A 24,671-nucleotide genomic window follows, 5' to 3' on the forward strand; every position below is an offset into this window, starting at 1 on the left:
ATGCCTCCTGGCTCCACCCCCAAAGTCCCCAGATATTTCTTGAATTGGACTTGGCAACCCTAATCAATAGTGGCAGGGCCATTTCCAGGTTTTGAGGGACCCTTCCTGCTGCTAGAGCCCCATTCCTTACCAACACAGCCACCCATATGCCCATGTATGCCTGTTCATTCTTCCTCTGCCCCCCCTGTTGCCACAACTGCCCACACTGCCTGCACACTTTTTCCCCACTGGTGCTGGTGGTACATGCAGCTAGGAGGGCTGCTGTCATGGCAACTAGGAAGGCTGATGCTTTGTGCCCCACCAATATACCTTTTTTCAGCAGCGATAGGCAGCATATGCATCTGGGAGTACAGATGACAAAGCACTCACAATCAGGCAGTAGAAGGGTGTGAGGGCAGGCAGCAGAGGAGATGTGTGAGTAGGGAATCAGCAGCTGTGGGTCCCACCAGAATCCATGGACCCTAGCAGCTGCCCCATCTCAGGGTATGCTGACACTGGCCCTGACTAGGGGACTGGGCCACTCATTTGGCAGTGGGGCAGGTTGTACGATTGTATTCCCAAGTGCAATGCTTTACATTTCCATTCACTTACATGGAATAAATCAAAGGACTGAGTGTCCCCTTGAGAACACTGTTCAAGTGAAAGATGTACCAGCTCCCTACCACAATGACCCCAGTCTTAGAGAACTGAGTCTGCCCCATCTGCATGTTCTTATCTATTTAGGTTCCTGGTCATATCTTGAGCTCCATTTCTTAGTCAGATTAGAACATAAAATCGAGAAAGCAACAAGATTTTGAGATGTGGGCTTTGCTATATATATATATATATATATATATATATATATATATATATATATATATATATATATATATATATATATATATATATATATATATATATATATATATATACACATACACACAGATATATTAAGCCTCAGTTTAGATATTGGGAAGCCTAAATCTAAAATGCCTAAATCACCTATAACTTTGAGGTGCACCGGCTGTGGGGTCCTTCTGTTTTTCATACACAGTCATATGGACAAAGAATTTAGCAATTCCATTAGCATAAGGAAAAGGACCAAATAGGTCACATGGCTGTTTGTGAACCAACTCTACCACCTTTGTAGAACAGGCTTGAGACACTATAGTGAGCTAAGCATAGAGGACAGGATCTCACTAAATCAGTGCTGAGAACTGGACTGTATGTTTTGCACCCTTAACTTCAAGGCTATATTTCCACTAATGATCCTTTGCTACAACACCATACAATAACAAAGGCAATCCTTGCAACTTAAAAAAAAGAATGTATTGCGTAATCAGATTGTTCACAGTAAATTGATAAAGCAACAGATATATTTTATATAATTATTAAGTAATTCATATTCACAAATATACAAAGTTGGTAAAAATATAAATGATATTTACACAATATACATGTCATTTTATAGAAATTTTAAAAACCAGAAGCCAATACAGAGTCTTACAAAACAAATGAATACCAAAAGTAGGGGATATATAGGTTTATGTAATTATTTCCCATCCCCAAATTAACATTAGCAAATCTATAGCCTGGCTACGTCCTCATTTCTGCATTAAACTTTAAGCACTATATTTTTTAAAAACTGTAAAGCAATTCAGAAAGTTCTTTCTACTTCACCAAATGAACCAAATGAACAATAACAGGAGTGGAGAAGCACTCAGTTACTTGTGCTCTACTTCTGTTATGTGAAATATGCAGATGTCAGGGTTGCCTCACCACCAGCAGGGGTTGGGGAATAGTGTTGCCAGATCCAGGAGATTTGGGGATGGAACCTGGGGAGGACAGGGACCTCGGTGGGATACAGTGCCACAGAGTTCACCCTACAATGCATCCATATTCTCCAGGCAAACAGATCTCTGTAGTTTGGGGGTGAGCTGTAATTCTGAGGGATCTTCAAGTCCCACCTGGAGGTGGGCATCCCAAGCAGATGCACAATTTTCTGAATGTTCCCCAAATGGCCTGACAGAGCACCACCCTTTCACTCTAATCAGGATGAAAGTTTATACTCTCTGATTTGGGAGGAAAGAGATTACACAGTAGCTCATTTGAAAAGCTAAACTTTGTAAAGAAAGCCAATCTAAGTGTTATTAGATTTCATTGACACTCTTTATCACTGGCTGCTTGATCTTTGTTCCCCCACATGCCCATCAGTTGTGTTGTACAGTCAATGAAGAATTAAAAGTCAAGAACAATTTGGATATACTGACATACATCCAGGTTTTGCAGTTTGCTGTACTGGTGAATTGTTGATAGCTACCAGATGCTTACTATGAGACATGTCTGATCACTGCTGTCTACACAGTACTTTGCTTTTATATACACATTACAAATAAAATCACAATGGATGCTGGGAGAGGTGTCCATATTAGTGCTGTAATAAAATTATTCGGTTCTTGCTACCTCATTACTGCTCAGGGGGAAATTATCAGTGTTTGCTCTACACATTAAAGAATATGCTGGTACAGACATGCCTTAACCTCCTAGTTTTAGTTAGTGCAGCCTTTGATAGTGGTTCCTTTCATTATAACAAAGAATTGCTGTAAATGGTGTTTTCAAATACTTTAGCACATATTCAGTGTTATTTTGTCATTGATGTCCAAGCAGTAAAGTATAAGACAACAGAACGAGATATGGTTTTTCTTGTCCTCCCTTATATAAATGGGCTCACTCGTCTGAATAGTTTGGAACAATTTACTCTGTAGGTTTTATGTGATGCACATGTTCTCTGTGACTCATGGTGATTTGTACTGTATACATTAGACTTTGGGGGCCAGAGGGTGATGATCTTACTTTTGAGTAGTAGATTGGAGTCAGTGATTTTCAATTGCTTCCAAAGATATTAAATCAGGAAGCAGCTGACAAAGCATAATATATTTCTACCCAATATCCATTCTTTTTTGGCACAAGTAACCTGCATGTAAAGAAAAACTCAGCAGCTTGGGGAAAGTGTTTGATCATATAAAAGATTCTCAGTCCTTGGGTCCTCCGTCCTTCCAGCTCCCAAAGTCCTTCTGGAGTCCTTGGCCTACAATGTAGAGATCAAGATAAGAAGAGCTGCCTGTTCTCTTCACTTCAGAGAAACATGTGCTGCTCCAAGGGTCCCCCTCTTTCTTAGGTTTCTCTTCCATGCTGTGGAGAGAGATCAGGGTTAAGACAGAAGGCTAATGGAGCTGGACATTTTTAAAAGTATATGAAAAACAGAGCGCTTTTAATATTGCATCGTCATCATTTCTATACTGCCCATAGCTGAAGCTCTCTGGGCAGTTTACAACAAACATAAAACAAAATATAATAGATAAAAACATTAAACATTAAAAATTAATTTAAGGACATAAAAAATTAAAGAACAATAGACCTGACCCAAGAAGAACCGGCCCAAAGTGAAAGAAAAACACCTGGCTAATTGTACTGGATTCCTGCATAGCCAGGGAGGTCTTTAAAGGTCTCGGCAAAGAGAGTTTCTTCCAAAGTGGTCTCACCACTGGCTCTTTAGGCAGGATGGGACCACTCCCTCTTGTAAAGAGGCATTGATGACCTCCCTGCCCCAGCTGATTATTCCTCCCTTCAGCCAGGAGGGACAAGGATCCATTACAGAGGTGGCTGCAACAACCTGTCCAAGCAACCTGCCACAATCTCGAGCAGTACCGACCAAAACTCATGCAATAAAACTGGACTAGACTATGCTCTGGACAGCTCCACCAATTCAACTGCTGTAACTCTAGAGTCCAAGTCCCAGAGAAGACAACAACATTTATCCTGGAAATACACAGCAAGTAGATTACAGCAGGCCCAAGATGGCTGAAGGTCTGAGGTGTCCCTTGAGCCAGATATAGCAAGCCATGGATAACTTTTAAAAGCTCTCCTGGGCAGCAAAAAAAGAAAAAGAGTGACTAAAAACAGTAAGGTATTCTTTCTTTGTTGCCCTCACTGCCTCAAAATACACCCAATCATAGACACATACCAGGTTCCTGTTGCATTCACAGCCAACTCCAAGTTGTCTCATCGCTCTGCTCCAGGGTGTGCCACAGAGCTGTATGAGCTCAACAATAGAGAGGGCACTTTTGAGCAATCATGATAATTGCCTGGGTCATTTCTGTATTCCACAGAGTGCCCAGGTTTTGTCGGGAGCGCCAGCCAAGGCAGCTGGAACCCCCATACCAGAGCCCTGAAAACTGTCTAGATAAATTAGCCTCCAGGGGCAGGCCATCTTAATGGAGGGGATAAATCCTTGTGGAGGGGATAAATCACCAGGGTGGATGATACACCACCAGAAGCCCCAATCTGTCCCGCTGACCCAACATGAGCTGCAAACACTCCAGACTGATCATTGGACAGACAGGACACCTGGAGAAAGGGATAGAATACCTATAGACCACAGCAACCTCACTCCCCAGCCCTCATGTCTCGCCTGAAGCTGAACCAACTACCCAGGTGGGCACAACTGGGAGAGATTAACTCCTCTGTGTTCACGCACCCAGTTCTTGGTTATACATGCCAGACTGGCAACTGCCTCCTTAATTAAATCATGGATGAGGGAGGTTTTATTTTGCACTGATCTGACATTTAAAAGCAGGATCCGGAGATGCAAGGGCTGACTGAGATGTAGGGTTGCCAAGTCCAATTAAAGAAAAATCTGGGGAGTTTGGGGGTGGAGCCAGGAGACTTTGGGGGTGGAGCCAGGAGACATTGGGGGTGGAGCCAAGAACAAGGATGTGACAAGCATAATTGAACTCCAAGGGAGTTCTGGCCATCACATTTAAAGAGACAGCACACCTTTTAAAATGCCTTTCTTCCATAGGAAATAATTAAGGATAGGGGCACCATATTTTGGGGCTCATAGAATTGGAACCTCTGGTCCAATCGTTTCGAAACTTGGGGGGTATTTTGGGGAGAGGCACTAGATGCTATACTAAAAATTTGGTGCCTCTACCTCAAAAAATAGCCCCCCCCGAGCCCCCAATACCCATGGATCAATTTCCTATTATTCCCTATGGGAATCGTTCTCCATAGGGAATAATAGAGTGCCTAGTAGACATTTCCCTCCCCCCACACACAATTTCTAAAGGGGGGGAGGGCCTCCAAACTAGGGAATCCCCTGCCCCCTCCCTCTCTCACACACACACTTACCAGATCTTCCTCCGGACAACTCTACTTCCTGTGAAAACGAAAGCAAAAGAAAGGGAGGGGCCGTTCTCAGAAGCCCTTTCTGCTTCCTGCTTCCTGCCCAGCCTTAAAGGGGAAAACATTTTGCAAACGGCTCAGGAGCTCTACAACATGAAGCCTAAAGGTATGTTCTCCCCCCCTCCACCCCCCACCCCCGTTCCAGAGTTTTAAAGAGCAGGAGATGAGGCTGCGAACCCAGAAGTCTCCCGCCAGAGCAGGAGGTTTGGGAATCCTACTGACATGGCAACCATCAGATTTTATAATTTTTATTGTTTTTAACTACAAAAAGAAGAAGCATAAGCATAGATACATAAAAGGGGGGAAGGGCATATACAAAATGGGAAAAGCAAAAAAAAAAGGAAAAGTACAAATATATCAGTTATAATTTTACCCCCAAATAAAATATCCAATTAGTTCTACCTGCAAGTATAGAGTTCTCCATATATTTTATCATCTTTATCTTTCATTATAAAACATTTTTACTAAACTATTATTTGCGATACAAGTCTAAACAATTCTTCTTCAACACAAATAAGTATAAACAAGTCAGAGCAATCTCAACATGGAAGTGATTTGGCTCTACCATGTTGAAAACACAGAGTAGTTTGTTAGTTTAACTGTATTCAACATTTCAAGAAACACTTCTTGCTAAAAAGAAATCTGTCTGCTGATTTATATCTAATATGAACTTTCTCTCTCCTTAATACAGTCTGAGACCAATATCTTTAACCTTAACAGGCTAGAAATAGAGCACAATAATTTATCTATCTTATTATAGACAATCTCTTCATACAAACATATTAGAAGATCTACTAATTTACAAAATAATTATGATGTCTACCTTCTTAACAGTTATAGATTAACTTGTAGGATTACCCATATGAATAACAAACATAAAAAGCTAATATAATTATCTGTTAAAGACAAGTTCACCAATTTATCAAATAATTATGCTGTCTGCCTTCTTAAAAATTGATCTAGATTAACTATTATAACATAAAATTCTTTTCGAAGACTTTTTAGTCCTTTAGCTTTTATATCCATATTATTTTAGACAAGATGACTTATTATAGCCCCCCCCCCCCAAAAAAAAAAGAATCTCACTTAGCCTTCTTATTCACAGAGAGGGATCTAGTTCAGAAAGCTCTTCATCTGAAAGATTTCCACATCATGATTTTCTGGTTATAATGCACCTTCTTACTTCTTAATGCAGTCATCCCTCTTGAAGAAAGTGGGAAAAATTCCACAGCCTTTGTTCCTCTCGACATAACTTCAGAGTCTCCATTTCCAGTCTTCTTTTTAAATTACGCCATAGGGTTCCATTTGATTTTCTCTTGTTTGCTCTCCCATTTCAGTTCCACAGACTTCACCGGGTTCTCTTTAGCATTCTGCTCATGTAGATTTGAGATTTCGCTAGCTTTCAGCACAAAAGCTCCCATTTGTTTCTTAACCAACTTTGTCAATAAACCAAGATCTTGCCTCAGAGAATTCAAACTGCTTAAAATATCTTTTTTGTGAAAACTTTTGCTTAGCAAAGCCATTTTTCTCTGTCAGCAAACTCAGTCCATTAATCCAGGTTGAAATGTAGCTCAGAGTCCCAGATAGTCCGTCCTTCCCAATCTCCTCCAACTAAAGTTTTGAGTGTTAGCGTATGAATTTCCATCAGACGACAAGGAGAAATCCCTCTAACTAGTATCTCATTTTGTTCAGGCCATATTGCAGCCGAATAATAATCTCTTTAACAAATATCCAATTATAATCCGGGTCGATTTAAGTATCCATATTCAGGTTAATTCAAATTGTTTCCAGTACTTAGAGATGTTCTTTAGCTTTTCAAGGCCTCATTCACAGGGAAATTGGAGGTATCGACCTCTTTCCCTTCCTTTGAACTGCCCATTTATTGAAATGCAAAACAACTCATTAGCCATTGGCAATTGAAAGCCCACTTACTTGCAATGCAGAATTGTCATGCTTGAGGTAGAGAAGTGATAGATCAAAAGCTTATTGAAGATAAGAGAAGCAAGCGATCGGGCGTTCACCTCTTGCTGCTGTAATGGCGATCATGGCAGGGAGAGCTTCAGGGCATACAGAGAGAACAGGAACAACTGCCATTGCGCCCCTGTCTTGTGTAAAAGCCCCATGCTGAGAAGAGACCCCTTCAGGCCCTCTTTGGGGGTGTCACGTTCGTGGCACCCCTCCCCCTGCCTGATTCAGGGGGGCCGCAAGCAGGAGAACCTGCGGACCCTGCTGAGATCAAGGCGACGTAGCCCAGAAGTTTGATATGACAACCATCAAACCCACGGGTGAGGAAACATGGCACAGCCATTAGCTGTCTGGGCCCTGTTCCCATTACCAGGCCAGTCCTCCTCCCAGTGCTCTATCTCCCTCTACCCATCATCACTATGCTAATTGGGGGGGCCCACTATCTCCCCACATGACTTCCCAAGCACCCTCAACCAAGCCCCAAACAAAGGTCCACAAAAGCAGGGGAATGCTGAGAGACAGCCAAAAAGAGTATCCCTGTTGGTGGCCTACCACTCAGCAGCAGGCCTACTTTTGGAAAGCCAGTTTGGTGTGGTGCTTAAGTGTGTGGACTGTAATCTGGGAGGGCAGGGTTTGATTCCCCACTCCTCTACATGCACCTGCTGGTGTGACTTTGGGTCAGCCACAAATTCTCAGCAGACCTGTTCTCCCAGGAGCAGTTCTCTGAGAGCTCTGAGCTCTGATCCTCCTACCTCACAGGGTGTCTGTTGTGGATAAAGGAAGGAAAAGGAGATTGTATACCACTCTGAGACTCCCAGTGAAGGGTGGGGTGTAAATCCAATCTCTTTTTCTTTTTTTTGCCACAGTGGAGCTGCTGGAATTGCAGGCTAGATAGAGGCTCTATCAGACTCCATCAGGCATCTTGCAAATACCAACTGCTGTTTACTAAAATGAACCTCTATAAAGCTCCCTTGAAAACCAGAGAAAGTTTGGACCATGCCATATAGAGCTAACAAATAAATCTGGAAATAATTTAAGCTTCAAGTTCAGTTCCTTGCATTAGGGAAATTTCTGTTGCTTACCCTTGCTTGGGTCCTTTAGACCCATTTAGCCCAGTGTTATACTTTTTTTGGCCAACTCCATTGCTTTTTAAAAAACGGAGAGTGTGTGCTGCAGCTTAAAATCCAGTCCTGCTGCTGCTGCTCTGCTGCTCTTCAAGTGAGAGTTAGCCAGCTGCTCTGTGCCCTGCGTGAAATGCCCCATGTGCACCCCATATGTGGATGCTTCCAGGATGCTCTCAAGCAGGAACTGAAGGCAACAGCTTTCTCTTGCTCCCCCACCTACACCTCAATAACTGGGGCTCAGAGTAACAACAGCATCTGAATATGCAAGCTTCATCTTGTAATTAGTTTTGTCAAAGATTTCTATGGGGCCTCCATTGCATCTGCGAAATCGCGCCCAGCCCAATTATTTAGAATAATTCGATCATTGACTATGGTGCCGGCAGGCAGCAAAAAAGCTAGGGAATTGGACATCGGCTGTGAGGCTTTTGAGACAGGTCTCGACTTTCCGCCAAAATTTTCCAGCCACAGTTGAGACAGTACAGGAACTGGAAGCCTGTTGTCTGTCTTCAGGTCCCAGGTTGGACCACTTCAGCTGCTTCACCCAGGAGGATGTGGACAGGATCTTGGCTGCAGTGAAGCCCACCACCTGTCCTCTGGACCCATGTCCATCTTGGCTTGTTAAAGCAGGTGGAGATGGCATTGGGGGTCTCTTGGCTGAGATTGTCAACCTATCCCTATCATCAGGAATATTTCCAGCCAAGCTTAAAGAGGCAGTGGTTCACCCGCTTTTGAAAAGGCCATCTTTGGACCCAAAGGTCCTAGCCAATTACCGTCCAGTCTCGAACTTATCATTTCTGGGCAAGGTAATTGAGAAAGCAGTAGCTGAGCAGTTTCAAGCTTTCCTGGAGGATACATCCGCCCTTGATCCCTTCCAGTCTTGTTTCTATCCTGGTCATGGGGTGAAGACTGCTTTTGTAGCCCTCACAGATGACCTTAGAAGGCATCTGGATCAAGGTGGGTCAGTGCTGCTGTTGCTCCTAGATCTTACAGCAGCATTTGACATGGTCGATTACGATCTCATGACCCACCGCCTTGCTGACATTGGAGTTCAGGGGGTAGCCTTACAGTGGTTTTCCTCCTTTCTCTGTGGTCGGGGGTCGAGTGTGTGTCGATTGGCGATTAGATCTCCTGGCCTTACCCACTGGAATGTGGTGTTCCACAGGGAGCTATTCTCTCACCAATGATATTTAGCATCTATATGCGCCCTCTTGCCCAGATTGCCAGAGGTTTTGGGCTGGATTGTCACCAGTATGCAGATGACACCCAGCTCTATCTGCTGATGGACGGACGGACTCCACCCCAATTCATTTGACCAGGTCGTTGGAAGCAGTGGCTGGTTGGTTACAGTTGAGCCGGCTGAAGCTTAATCCAGCAAAGACGGAGGTCCTCTGTCTGAGCCATGGAGAGCTGAGAACGGGTATCCAACTTCCCACCCTGGATGGTGCGCCTCTCGTGCCTTCTCAGAAGGTGAGGAGTTTGGGGGTGATGCTGGATGCCACCCTTTCTATGGAGGCCCAGGTCACAGCAGTTGCACGGTCTGCCTTTTTCCATCTTCGGCAGGTCAAACAACTAGTGCCCTATCTTGCTCCCCAGGACCTAGCCACAGCGATCCATGCAACAGTCACTTCCAGGTTGGATTACTGTAACTCACTCTACGCAGGCTTGCCCTTGGGACTGATCTGGAAACTCCAGCGAGTGCAGAGTGCATCAGCACGATTGCTGACTGAACTGACTGTACAGGCAGGCAGTCGGCTGTTGCTGCACAGTCTGCACTGGCTACCAATTGAGTACCAGATCCATTTCAAGGTATCAGATCCATTTCAACTTTTAAAGCCTTATGCAGCCTGGGACCTACATACCTACAGGACCATCTCTCCACATATGAGCCCCGGAGGCCTCTACAATCGGCCAGTCAACATCTTCTGACCATCCCTGACCCAAAGGACGTCCGGCTTGCCTCGACCAGGGACAGGGCCTTTTCGGCCCTGGCCCCAACCTGGTGGAATCAGCTCCCCAAGGAGATACGGGCCCTTCCAGATTTATTGCTATTCCGGAGGGCCTGTAAAACGGAGCTGTTCTGCCAGGTTTTTGACCGAGGCAGGCAGGTGTCCTCATACCATCTAATTGGCCTCCCTGCACTGACCGCATCCTGTGTTTCAATTTGTGAAGGATGTACATATCTGTACACTGACACTGCCTTGTTTTATTTCATTTTAATGGTTTTAACTGTTTAAATTTAATTGTCTTATGATGTGATTTTAATTATTTTATAATGTTGTAATCCGCCCTGAGCCCGACCTGGGAAAGGGCGGACTAAAAATCAGCAAAAATAAATAAAAATAAAAAATATTTATTTAATATTTAAAAATATTATCTATCACCTGCTTTTCTTCTTCAGTCCAAGCAGGTAACGTCCAGCGACAAATACCCACTGAAAGATCTAATCTCCATGAATTTGCTGAAACCCCTTTAAAAGCCATCTAATCTGATTGTTATCACTATGAAAATGAAATTTTTGCCAGTCCAAAATCTATTCACATCAACTGCATTAGGTGACTTTGAATCCTAGTGTTATGGCAGAGGGCAGAAAGTTCTCTTCAGCCATTTTCTTCACACCATCTGCCATTTTATAAACCTTTACCCTATCATCCTTATTTAAAAAGCCCCAATCTCTGAGATCTTCCCATGATGTCCATAATGAAGGATACATGGCTGATTTGCTGAGGATGCTTTTATTTTCTTCTCTAGATAGAAATACCCATTAAAATCATATGGGGAACACTGGCTAAGAACTAGATACCTGCACAATTAGTTCTGTATGTCCAAGACCACTCTGGTGCTGCCTTTCTTATACAGAAGACCATACATATCAATCTGAAACTAGAAAAAGTGATTTTTCAAAATAACTTTGAAATGTGGCATAAGGTGAAGGACAGGGTGGATGTTCCAGATGTTCAAAGAAAAATGTAAAAAAAAAATCCAGTGGCCATAGCCACATCTTTGTATGTACCTAAAGTATCTCTTAATAGCCAAATACTAGATCACATAATTGTAAACCCACACTGATTTCTTATCCATATATCTGGGTAATATTTCCTTTAAGAAACATGAACTTTATACTCTAGTGTATAGTTTTCAAAGATGTTCCTCTAGAAGTAGAAGGTTTTTATCAGAAGTTGCCCTTACTCCCGGCCAATAGGTGAAGGACCTGACTTTTGTTGTATAGAACTACATAATATGGTGGGCACTAATACGTGTAAATAAATGAATGACATTTTTATGGACATCATAAAAATGTCCATAAAAGGTTAAAGATGAGAAGGTTAAACAAATAGGTTATTGTAGGAATTGGGGGGGGGGGCGTTCTGAGAGGATTCAGTACATATGTACACACACACACACACACACACCACACACACACTCACATAGTATACACAGAAAAAGAGAGAAATCATGTATTCTCTCACACACATGCACTGTCATACCCTTCTATATAATCTGTACTGTATTATTCTTCTTTATTCCTTTTGATTTGTGTTTTGTTCTTGTTTAAATTATGAGCCAATTTTATCAGAGGCCCATGTATTTACAAATAGAGTGTCTCTCTTATTTAGACAAATAAGAGAGGGAAATACTGTTGGGATCCTGATCTAGTGTAAACATACCCCAGACTGGAAGGATTCAGATCTTTGGGTTTGAATCACTGGTTTAACTTCATCACTTTGTTAAGGGGGGCATTTGAACGTTATTTCTTCTAAGCTTCTCTCCTGGCTGCTGCCCTAAGGGAAGTCCTTTAATCTGATATCCATCACTGAACTGAAATAGTCTTTGCCCCTACTTTACTACAAACACACAAATCCTATTACAGATTAGCAGGATTTATACAAAGTGAGCATTTGTGCTGTGCTAACGCATTCCTCAGAGCTGGTTTTCAGCTAAAGGCTAGACTCTGAAGAGCAGAGCAGCTCAGTACACGTTCCTATTACATGAGCAGATGCTAGTTGTTAGTTCCCAGGGCTTAGAACACTGAAATAAACCAGCAGCATCAGTCGTTGATTGGAATTTATGGAGCCTAAGCAGCCACTACAGCTCTAATTGGGGCCAGTAATGCATTTTCACTAGAAGAAAAATGGAAAGTTTTATTGAAACTGATATTGGGGATCCTATATTGGGTGGAATGGCAGCATAAAAATGTGTGTGTGTGTGTGTGTGTATTGGCCTTGTTTCTGTAATTATCTGTTCTGGAATAACAGCTCCTGAACTCATTTTGGTTTCAATGAAAGGCTTTATCCTTGAAGTGAGCTGGTGAAAAACTATGAAAAAAATAAGAGGCTCTATTGATCATGTAATAAACAAATATAGGCTTGTTTCTCTGATGGGTCAACTAGACATTTACTGGGAGCTCAAGTGAAAACAACAGCCTCACCTCTCCTCTTGCTCTCTCCCTCATAACCCCACATAGAAAAAAATACAACTGCATTACCAATATCCTTTCCCCCATTTCACATAACCGTCTATTGCTTGTGGTTGTGGAAACCTCACAATGGTATGGTGTCATGTAGTTCATTTTGTAGTATAAGATTATCCAGCAGCCTTTATTTACTTGTGAACACCAGCCACTGCAAACTAGGGAAACAAATTTTACATTTACCCTACATCAAACAACATTGTAATGTACTGGGGTCGGCGCAGTAAGAGACCAGAGTCGGAGAGTGATTTCAGCAAGCTTTACTTCAGGAACACACACACAGCACACTGAGCTCTGCTCAAACTTCCCGCTCCTTTATACAATTCTTGCCCCCTTCTGATTGGTCCTTAACTATCTACATGGATATGTATGAGCCTGGATGTTGATTGGCTACTTATGTTTCAATCCTTCCCCTGATTGGGCACGCTTAGGCCTTCTCTGGAACCCTGGTGTGGAGTTCAAGCTCTGGCTTGTTCGGCTTCCCTCCAAAAGTAACAGTTCTCCCATTTGAGCCTAGGACACAACACCCCTCTCCCCATAGTTCCAGCTATCAGGTGACATAGTCCTGGAGATATGCCGGAGGGCGGCGGTCTCGTGTCGAGCGTCAGAGCTCCGAGGGGACTGGGCGTTCCGACTCGGTTGGTGGTTCCGCGGCTGCAGAGCTGGAGACATCTGGGACGGCGGCCCCGGGAGACCTGGGTTCAGCTGCGCGGTCGGGGGCCTCCTCCTGCTGGGCTGAAGCGGGCTCCACGGAACCCTGTTCTGTGTCAGGCTCTCGGGGACTTATGTTGTCTGGATCTGGAGCCTCTGACCTTGGCTCCCCGGCAGGCAGGCGACCTCGGAGTTGGTTGATGTGTCGCCTCAAGAGATGTCCACCCTCCAAGGTCACTGCATAGGAGACCGGTCCGGTGACATGGTCCACCTTTCCAGGGAGCCAGGCAGGGCCAGTGGTGGCATAGTTCCGTGCCCACACTGTCTCACCTGGGTAGAACCCTCTGGGGGCTTTAAGGTGTTCCGGCGCCGGTCCGCTGTCCGGGGCTCGGTCAGGGTGCAGCTTGTCCAGCAGGGTGGTGATGCGGCGGCCCATGAGGAGTTCGGCTGGACTGCGACCTGTGGAGGGTGTGGTCCGGTAGGCCATTAGGAAACACGCCATGTCTTTTGGCCAGTCTGAGGGGCCCAGACGGTTCAAGGTCTCCTTTGCCGTGCGCACCATCCGCTCTGCCTGGCTGTTGGTGGCTGGATGAAACGGGGCAGAGCGAATGTGCCTGATGAGGTTCTTGGCCAAGAAGTCCTGGAACACTGCGGACGTGAATGCTGTGCCGTTGTCGGTGACGATGGTCTCCGGCAACCCGTGGGTTGCAAAGATGGCCCTCACAGCTGTGATGGTCGCCTGCGACGATGGCGAGGGCACCTGGACCACCTCCAACCACTTGGAGTATGAATCCACTAGCATGAGTAGAGTCCGCCCATGGAAGGGGCCAGCAAAGTCCATATGCAGTCTTGACCAGGGGGTTTTGGTGGATTCCCATGATTGCACTGGGCCACGTGGGGGGTCAGGCCTTGACACCTGGCATGTCGGGCACCTTTTAACCCAAGCCTCAATTTCTGCATCGAGGCCGGGCCACCAGACATAGCTCCGTGCGAGAGCCTTCATGCGGACTATGCCCGGGTGTGCCTCGTGCAGGGCTCTCAGCACTTGGTCTTGCAAGGGTTTGGGGATGACAACTCTGTTGCCCCATAATAGGCAGCCTTTGTGGGTGGATAGTTCATCTTTCTGGGCTGCAAATGGAGTAAATTCCGGCCCAGTCGAGCCCTTGGGCCACCCCCTCCCCACCCAGTCCAAGACACGGGAGAGGACTGGATCACGAGCGGAGCGGGCAGCAACGTCGCGGGCGAGCAATGGCCTGTCCGGAAGCATGTCCATCAGTAGGATCTGATGAGCCGGGGCTGGATCGGGATCCACGTCAGGCAAGGGCAAGCGGCTCAGGGCGTCAGCATGGCCCATTGCCTTGCCCGGGCGATGCACTAGGGTGTAAGTGTAGCCGGCTAGAAAAATAGACCAACGGAGGACCTGTGGGGACAACACCTGAGGGGTCTGCCGGTCCGATGCAAAGAGGCCCAAGAGGGGTTTGTGGTCCATACAGAGGGTAAAGGGCCGGCCGTAGATGTAATCATGAAATTTTTTGACGCCGGCCACAACTGCCAACCCTTCTTTGTCAATTTGGGCGTAGTTCCGCTCCGCTGACGAGAGGGTCCGCGAGTAGTACACGATAGGGACTTCGGTCCCATCAGGGAGTCGGTGGCCCAGAACTGCCCCCACGCCATAAGGGGATGCGTCGCATGCAAGGACCAAGGGCAGGTTCTCGTCGAAATGGGCAAGGACAGAGTTGGACATCAGGAGGCCCTTGATATCCTGGAAGGCTTTAGCGTGCTGGCAGCCCCACGCCCAGGGTTGGTTCTTGTCTAGAAGCCGGTGCAGGGGTTCAGCCACCGCTGCCTTGTGGGGGAGAAGAGCATGATAAAAGTTTAGGAGGCCGAGGAAGGCCTGGAGTTCTTGCTTGTTGGTGCGCGCTGGGGCATCTCTGATGGCACGCAGCTTGGCGTCGGAGGGGTGGACCCCCTGGGCATCGATAGAGAACCCCAGGAATTCCACCCGATCCACGCCCAGGAGGCACTTCTCCCGTTTGACCTTGAGGCCGGCTGTTTCAAAACGTTGTAGGACTCCTCTAAGGTGGGCGGCGAATTCTTCAGGCAAGGCTGCCGCGATCAGCACATCATCGAAGAATGGAGTGACTCCGGGAAGTCCTTTTAAAAGGGAGTCCATGAGTTCCTGGAACAACCCCGGAGCCACACTCACGCCAAATTGCAACCGCTTTACTCTAAAGGCCCCCCGGTGGGTCACAATTGTTTGGGCGTTGGCCGTGGCCTCATCCGCTGGCAGCTGTTGGTAAGCTTGGGCCAAGTCCAACTTGCCGAAAATTTTTGCGCCGGATAGGGTGGCTAGAACATGGCTGACAATGGGCACAGGGTATGCGTGGGCCTGAAGAGCCTTGTTGAGGGTGCACTTATAGTCTGCACAAATCCGCACCTCCCCGCTGGGCTTGACTGGAGTCACGATGGGAGTTTCCCAGGTTGCGTGGGTGACAGGCTCTAGTATTCCTGTGCAATCAGTTTATCCAGTTCCTCCTCAATTTTAGGCTTCAGCGCGAATGGAACTTGCCACGCTTTAAGCCTAATAGGCCGCACTGTGGGGTCGAGGTGTAGTGAAACCGGGGGACCCGTGTAGCAGCCCAAGGTGCCATCGAAGACAGCCGGGAGCTCTTCGCAAACCTTGTTAAAGTCCACTCCGACAGTCTTATTGACCCCCCCTGATCTCTAGTCCCAGGGGCTTGAACCAGTTGAGACCCAAAAGGTTTGTAAGGTGGTTCTTGACCACTACCACTTGTAGCTGGCCCTTGAACCCCTTGTATTGGACTGGGACCAGGCCCTCTCCCAAGATAGGCACCTTATTCTTCTGGAAGTCCACTAAGGTAAACCCCGGGTCCCTGAGACGAGGCCTCAGCCTGGTGGTAATTTTAAAAAATGTCTCTGCCGCTATAATAGATGATGCTGACCCAGAGTCCACCTCCATTTGGCAGGGCACCCCTCCGATCCCTACATTGACCCGGATTTTGGAGGGCCTGACTGGCGAGGGTAGGTACTGTACCGGGTATCGGTGGGCGTGGAGAGCGTCGATTTTGAAGTCTGGCTGGCCTTCGGAGTGCGCAGATCTTTGCATACTAGTTTTTCGTCCCTCAAGCCCCATACAAACTGGTCGAGCAGGGCTTCGTTGAGGTCTGCGAAACTGCATCGGCTTGCCACCCAGCGCAGGCTTGTCAAGAACGCCATGGTGGTTTTGCCTGCCTTCTGTGTCCTTTGTCGGAAGTCCCAGTGCCGGGTGAGCTTGGTTGGCTGGGGCTGGAAATACTTCTCCAGAGCGCTGATGATGTTGTCCACCGGCGTCTCTGAGAGCTTCCTGGGTTGGAGAAGAGCCCTGGCTAAGTCCACGGTCTCCGTGCCACATGTACTGATAAGCAGAGCTCTCTGCATGGTAGTCTCTGTAATCTTCCAGAAGGTCAGGTATGACTGGAAGCCTTCGACCCACAAGTCCCACAGCTCGGGGCGATGGATGCTAAAGGGCTGCAGGAGGTTGGCTGGAGCCTCCATTCTTGGCAGCGCGTCTGGGCGGCTTGCGAGCTGGGGTGTGCGCAGAGCGGAGGTGCGGACCTAGATGGCTTGGATTTAGCCGTCTTTCCGTGTTCCTGGTTCTGTTGCTGGTTCTTACTGGCATCCCATCCTCGTTGCCAGTGTAATGTACTGGGGTCGGCTCAGTAAGAGACCAGAGTCGGAGAGTGATTTCAGCAAGCTTTACTTCAGGAACACACACACAACACACTGAGCTCTGTTCAAACTTCCCGCTCTTTTATACAATTCTTGCCCCCTTCTGATTGGTCCTTAACTATCTACATGGATTAGCTATTTAGGCCCTAAGGGCCTATCAGGATACAGTATGAGCCTGGATGTTGATTGGCTACTTATGTTTCAATCCTTCCCCTGATTGGGCACGCTTAGGCCTTCTCTGGAACCCTGGTGTGGAGTTCAAGCTCTGGCTTGTTCGGCTTCCCTCCAAAAGTAACAGTTCCCTCCAAAAGTAACAGTTCTCCCATTTGAGCCTAGGACACAACAAACATGCAATGTACAGATTAAACCTTAAAACCAGCTGTAAAATGGTCAGCCTAATAATATAATACATGATGGGGTGGCCTGTATACCATTAGGTATGAGAGTCCTTGTAACGCCTAAGCACATTTTGTGAAGCAAATTTCTTTCTAAATGTTTTGTGACAGAAATGCAAAAAGAGAGAGAGAATGCACAATGCAGCACATAACAGACAAGATCCTCTATCTCCTGAAACCTGCAAACAGAAATAGCAAATGCAGCTTCGTGGTAAGCCAGTGACATTACCTAAAAGCACAACGTTATAAATGCCCCCCTAAAAGAAAAACAGATGGGTATGAGCAGCTATGATGTAATATCATAAGTATGCTTAAGAAGACAGTACCACCAAGAAAATCCCTTTATTTTCTTAATAAAATTGTGTGATTTTTTAAAAAAGAAAAGAAAAGAAAATCCCTTTATATTGATATAGCCTCAGTCTGACAGTTAATTCTTCAAACTAGAGTTTAATTTGCCGCTTTGCCTCAGTAAACTGATCCAGAGCTCACCTGTGTCTTAATACTAATGGAGTTCATCTTTTTATTGCCAAAAGGAATCCCAGCATATTAGACATCTGCTAAACAAAATTATTCAGGTATTCTAGCATTGTTCATTTATTGTCATTTTAGCTGAAGAAGAAATTGGAGCATCATTCATTCAGATTTTAAGAGAAATTGGACTAGTCTCAATTGCCAGCCTTGAATTGGATCTAGAAAAAAGTTTAAAATATTAGGAACAGTCTCCCATTTGTTGACATTTGACAACCCTTATAATTCAGTATTTAAATCATTTGTGCAAGCAAACCCTTTGGGTTTGCTTGCACAAATCTGAAGAAGCTGATGGACCTGGGTTATCTCTTTTAAATGTTGCAGCATTCTTAATCATATTCATAGCTCCATCATCTTACAGTGTGTACTACTAGACATTAGAGGAGGAGAGAGAAGGAGGAGCTGCATGGCTGTTGCTTTTATATGTACCTACCCATCTGAATTTTGTAATGACTACTGAAACCTGAGGGCTTATCAAAAATGTAACTGTCCATGGAGTGAATGGACATTATGTGTAAGCAGGTCATCTGTATTGTCCTGCTAAGTGTGATCAATTCACCTTATTGCTTCCTAATTTACAAGGAGTAAAACACCTGTGGATTCCTTATTAACCTTATCTCTTGGGATAACAACCCCTGCATATTGACTAAATAAATCTTAATGAGGTTAGTGTTGCTGGTAGTTCCCACACTGTACACGGATAGGCAGAGCACTCCTGTGCCTGAAAGTGCTATACCAAACCAATCAATATGAAGAGCAAATGTACTTTTGGTATTCCCAGTTCACATCACTGCTAGAGCTAATGTGATGTAGTGTTGGACTAGAATCTGAGAGACCCAGGTTCAAATCTCCACTCTGTTGTGAAGATGTATTGTATTGTTGTGAGAATGTACTGTATCTCCCTGTCTCTTTAATCTGTATGCAGAACATATCATGAAGAAAACTGGATTAGATATAGATGAATATGGAGCTAAAACTGGTGGAAGGAACATTAACAATTTGAGATATGCTAATGATACCACAATACGAGCAAAAAATTGTGAAAACCTGAAACAATTACTGATGAAGGCTTAAGGAAAAAATACCAATGCAGAATTATAGTCAAACATCAAGAAGATAAAGGTAATAACTACTGAGGAGTTACACCACTTTAAGGCTGACAATGAAAAAAAATTGAAATCGTTCAAGATTTTCTACTTCTTGGCTTCATCACCAAAAGAAAGACTGCAACCAAGAAATCAGAAGGAGATTGAGCCTGGGAAGGGGAACCTTAAGTGTAAGGATGTGCAGCTGGCAACCAAGATCAAGTTGATTCATGCTATAGTATTCCTCATTACTGTGTATGAAAGTTGGACAGTGAAAACTAAAACTGAAGCTACTGTACTTTGGTCATATTATGAGAAGGCAAGACTCAAAACACTGCTAGGAATAATTGAAGGCAGCAGAAAAAGAAGACCTAAGCTGAGATGGACTTAATAAAGGAAGTCACAGTCCTCATTTTGCAAGACCTGAGCAAAGTAGTTAACAATTGGATGTTTTTGGAGGTCATTCATTCACAGTGTCTCCATAAGTCAGAACTGTTGTGACATCGCTTACACACAAACACCTAAGTCATGTACCTTAAATTGCAGTAAGAGGTGTATTTTATGGAGGTAATATTGCCCATGTGTTAAACTATGGCAATGATATGTATTATATAAATGAAAATCATAGGAAACACTCACATATGGTCATTTTCTGCAATACTTAGATGCTAAACTGGAAATCAAAGTCCCATTAAAAATAAGCATAACTTTCCACCTTTGATTATTTAGAAACTCAGAGGCATTTTAGTCTTGCAATCTTAAAAACTGGGATGGGAAAAAAGCTAATGATTTAGCTATCTGAGGCCACTCAGTTTCTTATGTACAAATTTTAACCTAGATATCCCATACCCATGCCAACAGTCCAGTAGGTGCTGATTCTGAGCTAGTTCCCCCTATGTGGTGTGGGCTGCCAGGGAATGCAGGGAATCAAGGTAGTAACAGCAGCTCCTGAGTGTGGACCTTTAAAAATAATGTGCACTTGTCCCCTTACAGTACAATTTTAGTCAACCTTGCAAATTCTATTCATAAGAACATTAGTAATGTAACAATGTGCTGCTACTTGCTTTAAGTATAAAGCAGGGTATACATCTAAATGCAACTTAAAGGCTTTTAGTAGAATGCCCCTTACCTTGCCTGGTTAAGCACAGGTTCACTACTAGTTGAGGTAAACAATGGCAATGGAAGTGAGAATCCCGGCCTATGGTCAGAGAAGCTTCTCCTAATAAAAGACTGGGGTCTGGTAACACTGAGGCCCATCCTTTTCTGTTGCTCTCCATATTGCTTGGGGTCTGTGTTATTCCTCTGCATAGATATTTCGGGATGGCCTCTGAGGATGGCATCTGTGGTAGAGCTGCTTGGTGACAACAGTGGCTTGGCTTCAAACAATGAAGAAGTGGCTGGGCAAAATATGGAGCGTACGTTGCTGACAATCTTTGGAGAGGCAGGTTGCTGTTCATCCCCAGAGTCCAAGTTGTTTTGTAATCCTTTAAGCAAGCGAGATGGAGAATCTGGTGGGGAAGGTGTAGAGAAAGGAGGTGGGCTTGGCTCTCTGCGGTGGGATGGTGGACTCAATACTTTGCGGTGGGTTGGCGGGCTATGTTGTTTGCGTCCCATTGGAGGGCTAGGTAGTTTTTGTTGGGATGGTGGTGAAGGCATTTTCCTTTGTGTTGGAGAGCTTGCTGGAGGACTAAGCTGCCGATGAACCACTGGAGAGAAAGCCGGATGAATGTGTCTATGATGTAATGGGGGACTTGGAAGCATTTTCTCACTAGGCAGTGAAGAAGGAGGGGTCCTTGCTGGGGAAACTCGCCTTACAAAACCTGTTGTTTTCTCACCTTTCCCAACTGAGTCAGATGAGCTTTGCTTTGGATCCAAAGCTAGAGGAGCTTTGAGTTCTTTGTTTCCCGGGTCTCTTTTATTCTGTTCTGGAATCTCTTTGGGATGTTGAAGAGGTATTATTTTATGGTTTTGCCTGTACAGATCTGCAGCCTCTTTCATTTCATAGTCCTCGTGAGATGCTAATGGAGTCTCAGCCATATGGATGGAATTCAACTCCAAGGAACATTTCCTTGGTTTGGAGTCCACAGTGCTTTTTGATATGTTGTTGGCAATGTAGTTGGGACTGTTGAGGTTCTTACTTGGTAGCAAGTCAATAAAAAACAGCGAAGCTTTCATTCGCTGAGAAATTTGTGAAATTTTCTTAGTGGTGCAATGCTCAGTCATCTTGGGAGGCTTGTTGGCAATTTCTGAACAGCTGTTTTCTGTCCTTGCACCTTCAGCAGATTCGGTGGAGTCAGAGGAGAGGCCCGCCAACATTTCAGGAGGAGGTGGTGGAAGGTTTTCTATGATATCTTCACCTATTTCTTCATTTGTGTCATTCCCACTTAGGAGTACAGGTTCAACCACGGGATCAAAAGCACACTGGGTAGGATTCATTGGACAATTTAGATCTCCTATTGGTGAAATTCTGTGTTTCTGGTTTAAAGGGATAAGCCCCCTTGGAAGTGGGAGGTTGGAAGTAATGCTTGGAAGTCCAAACTTTTGGATACATTTCATTGGTCCCAAAGTTCTCAAACTTATGGGTTTCACAAGGCCTTCAGCAGGGCTGAAGGTTTCAATGAGCTTTTTAACAGACTTACGAGGTGGAGTGCAACTAGCATTGTTTGCTTTCTGTATCCCAGGAGGCTCATTTTCCTTGCTAGATGTTTGTTCCTGTGAGAACATGGTTGCTGTGACAGGCTTTCCACATTTCTTTCCCTTCTTGCTGGTAGCATTTTGATCCTGCCTAACCAAAGGGACCTTATCTTGACTCGGTAATATGCTGAAATTTTTTGCAAGAGATGCCTTAAGTTTATTGGTAGCGGATCTATGAGAAACATGCTCATAATCCTGGAGTTTGGATTGTTCTTTTTGGTTCATGGATACAGACTTACATTTGGTTTCTTTATTTTCATTATGCATGTGAAACTTTTCCAACTTTTTATTGAGGACCTTTTGAGTTCTTTGAAGCTCTAGAAGAGTTGGGTCCTCAGCTTGATTTTTAAGGGACTCTGCAGATCTAGACCGTCTCTGTTTAACTTTGGCCTTCTGGCTCCTACTGGCTGTACTAGGCCGTTGCACCTGGGATGTTCTTCCATTTTCATCTTCTGTCCATTCCCTCTTTTCAGTTTTTGCAGGGACAAATTTGATCTTTTCACTGATGGCATCTTTCATCTTCAATATAATCTTTTCCTTCTCAGGGCTCTCCATTCGTTTGGTGGAACGCCTCAGTTTAACGTCTTTTGATGCAGGCACGGTTGTTGGTTTTTTAGGTAACACCTCTTTTCCCAGCAGACTGTCACTTTCTGCTTCAAATAAGCTATTGTCATCATTATCTTCACTTGTGGAAGAAGCTTCAGTTGATTCACACTCTTCACATTCGTCCTCATGAATGATAGCAGAATGCATGGAGTTAAGAGGAATTCTGATGCCAGTGTTTGGATACTGGAGGGCAGTGTCTACACATCCTGTTCTATTCCTAGTGGCCTCATTTAGAGACAGATGAAGTGAATCCGAATCACAGCTAGCATGTACTTCTTGTTTATCAAGAAAATTCAAGTCTTTGACTGATTCACCGTCGATGCCAATGCCACTGTCTTCAGAATAGAGAGTCCTGTCATCAGGATGAGGATGATAAGACCCAACTATAGATGCTTCAAGGAGTTTTATTGTCCTGAGCAAGCGTTCATCAAAACCTTGTTTTGCTCTCAGTTTTTCTTCTAAGCTGCTACCTGCAGATTGCAAAAAGCTGCAGGACTCCTGGAGGACTTCAGAGGTTAAAGAGGCCACAGTTCCATTTAACAGCTGCATTTTGTTGACCGTATACTGCAATAACTGTTGCAAAAGATCTGGCTGTTCTTTTGGGTTTCCTTTGTCAGCAGGCCAAGACAAATTCCCATCTACTTGTTGGAGAAGATCTTCTCCATCTTTGGCAATTTCCTCCAGAAGGTGGTTGATTTCATCAAAGCAAAGCAATAAAAAACTCACCATCTGCTGTAAACTTAATTGTGTTTCTGTAGCCTGGTGGGCTACACACAAGATCACCTCATATTTGGAGAGGCTGGGGTTTAGATAGGCATATGTGTTCTGATGGGCCTTAACAAGCAGATCTGGGAAATCCACCTTTTTCTCTTCCTGGCATATAGTTGCACAGGATTTGTCTTTGGTTTTGCCACGATGATCTTGATTTCCTTGCCTGCAGTTCTTTGGTTTCTTTCCTCTCTTCGGAGTTTGTTTATCATGTTTGCATTCCAGAACAGGTTTTTGCGATTTGCAGAAGTTTTGCTTTCTTTTCACAGTTTCAGCCACATATCGGTAAGACTCAGTCAGTTCAGACACAGCTATCTCAGTCTCTGAGACCAACCTGTCAGTGTCTTTCTCTTCCTGTTCAACCTCAGGTAATGAAGGATCCTCAGACGATGAACTGAAATTAACATTTTTGTCTTCACCTGATGTGTTTTTAAGGAAAGGATCTTTACTCTGAGTCACTCCCTGACTGAAGTCATCAATATCATAAGAAGAGGAGCCCTTGATCAGCGAATGAACTGAGACACCTTCACTCTCCAGATCAGCTGGCAAGATACCCCTCTTCAAGGGCCTGCTTCCACATTCTGCATTCTGCATAGCAGTAGTGCTATGAGAAGGAGTGCAGCCCATTTTACTCCCCTTTCCCAGCTTTCTTTACTGTTGGAAAGCATCCGGTTGATCAAGTAAAAGGGAATAGAAACTTACAGGTTCAGGTGATGATAGGATCTGACAGTTTGGAAGAAGGATTCATCATCCTGAATAGTCTCAGTTCTGTGGATTTCCTTGTTGGTTCTTACATACTCCCCATTCCAATGTTTTCAGTGCCTCCCTTGATGAAAGTGTGCAGCGATTAACAGATTTCCCTTTGCTTGCAAACCGGTAGCACAAGAGCTCTGCTGCTTTTAGAAACAGTGGATTTAAGAGTCTTCATGTATCTATATCCTGACAGATGTCAGCCAGGAATAAGATTTTAAGCTCATTAGGCTAAGTAGTTCTCAGCGAGTTTGTTGCACTTGTAACAGGACTTTCTTTTTATACATTGCATTTTGAATAGCTTTGTACTCACTGCACTACTTTCCCCTGTCATTCCTCATTTCTGCACTATGCTTGGAACTTTGAAATCCAAAGTAAGAGGTGGTTGTACAACAGTCAGCTCTTTGAACAAATATAATTTGGGGCAAAATGCTGGTTGTTCAGAAATCTACAAGGACAATGGATGACCTTGGAAAGAATAATACAGATCAGAAAGGAAACATAAGATGCAAAGATATGAGAGTTGGAAAACATGTATAAGGCTACCTGGACGAGAGATTTCTGATCTACATCTTCAAAACAGTACTTTCTTCTGGCATTTCCAAGACATGCAGCTCTTTCCTGACTATCTCCAAGCTTGCTTCAACTGGCACTATCAGTCCTGAATCCTAAAATGCCACATTGC

At 44.6% G+C, this 24,671-nt stretch overlaps 1 protein-coding gene across 2 annotated transcripts; it reads right to left on the reverse strand.

The window, feature by feature from the left end:
- Positions 1 to 2,774: 2,774 nt before the first annotated feature.
- Positions 2,775 to 24,129, reverse strand: PCARE (photoreceptor cilium actin regulator). Of its 2 annotated transcripts, none has more exons than XM_060245318.1 (2): positions 20,298 to 23,921; positions 2,775 to 3,171 (listed from the first exon to the last, which is right to left on the reverse strand). In XM_060245318.1, exons 1-2 carry the CDS (start codon positions 23,861 to 23,863, stop codon positions 3,012 to 3,014), a joined length of 3,726 nt encoding a protein of 1,241 aa, XP_060101301.1. In that variant the 5' UTR covers positions 23,864 to 23,921; the 3' UTR covers positions 2,775 to 3,011. The 2 variants fall into 2 exon arrangements, 1 of the variants encoding a protein (XP_060101301.1); XR_009555748.1 differs by lacking the exon at positions 20,298 to 23,921 and adding an exon at positions 23,939 to 24,129 and having other exon boundaries at positions 3,035 to 3,171.
- Positions 24,130 to 24,671: the final 542 nt, after the last annotated feature.

Source organism: Heteronotia binoei, chromosome 1 (genome assembly GCF_032191835.1).
Source record: "Heteronotia binoei isolate CCM8104 ecotype False Entrance Well chromosome 1, APGP_CSIRO_Hbin_v1, whole genome shotgun sequence".
NCBI classification, from domain to species: Eukaryota; Metazoa; Chordata; class Lepidosauria; order Squamata; family Gekkonidae; genus Heteronotia; species Heteronotia binoei.

Excerpts from the sequence above, each read along its gene's own strand:
- PCARE (XM_060245318.1), bottom strand. The coding sequence starts at position 23,863 with ATGGGCTGCACTCCTTCTCATAGCACTACTGCTATGCAGAATGCAGAA. Across the intron at positions 3,172-20,297 it reads CCTGTGCTTAACCAGGCAAG|CATGGAAGAGAAACCTAAGA; the intron begins GTAAGGGGCATT and ends CTCTCTCCACAG.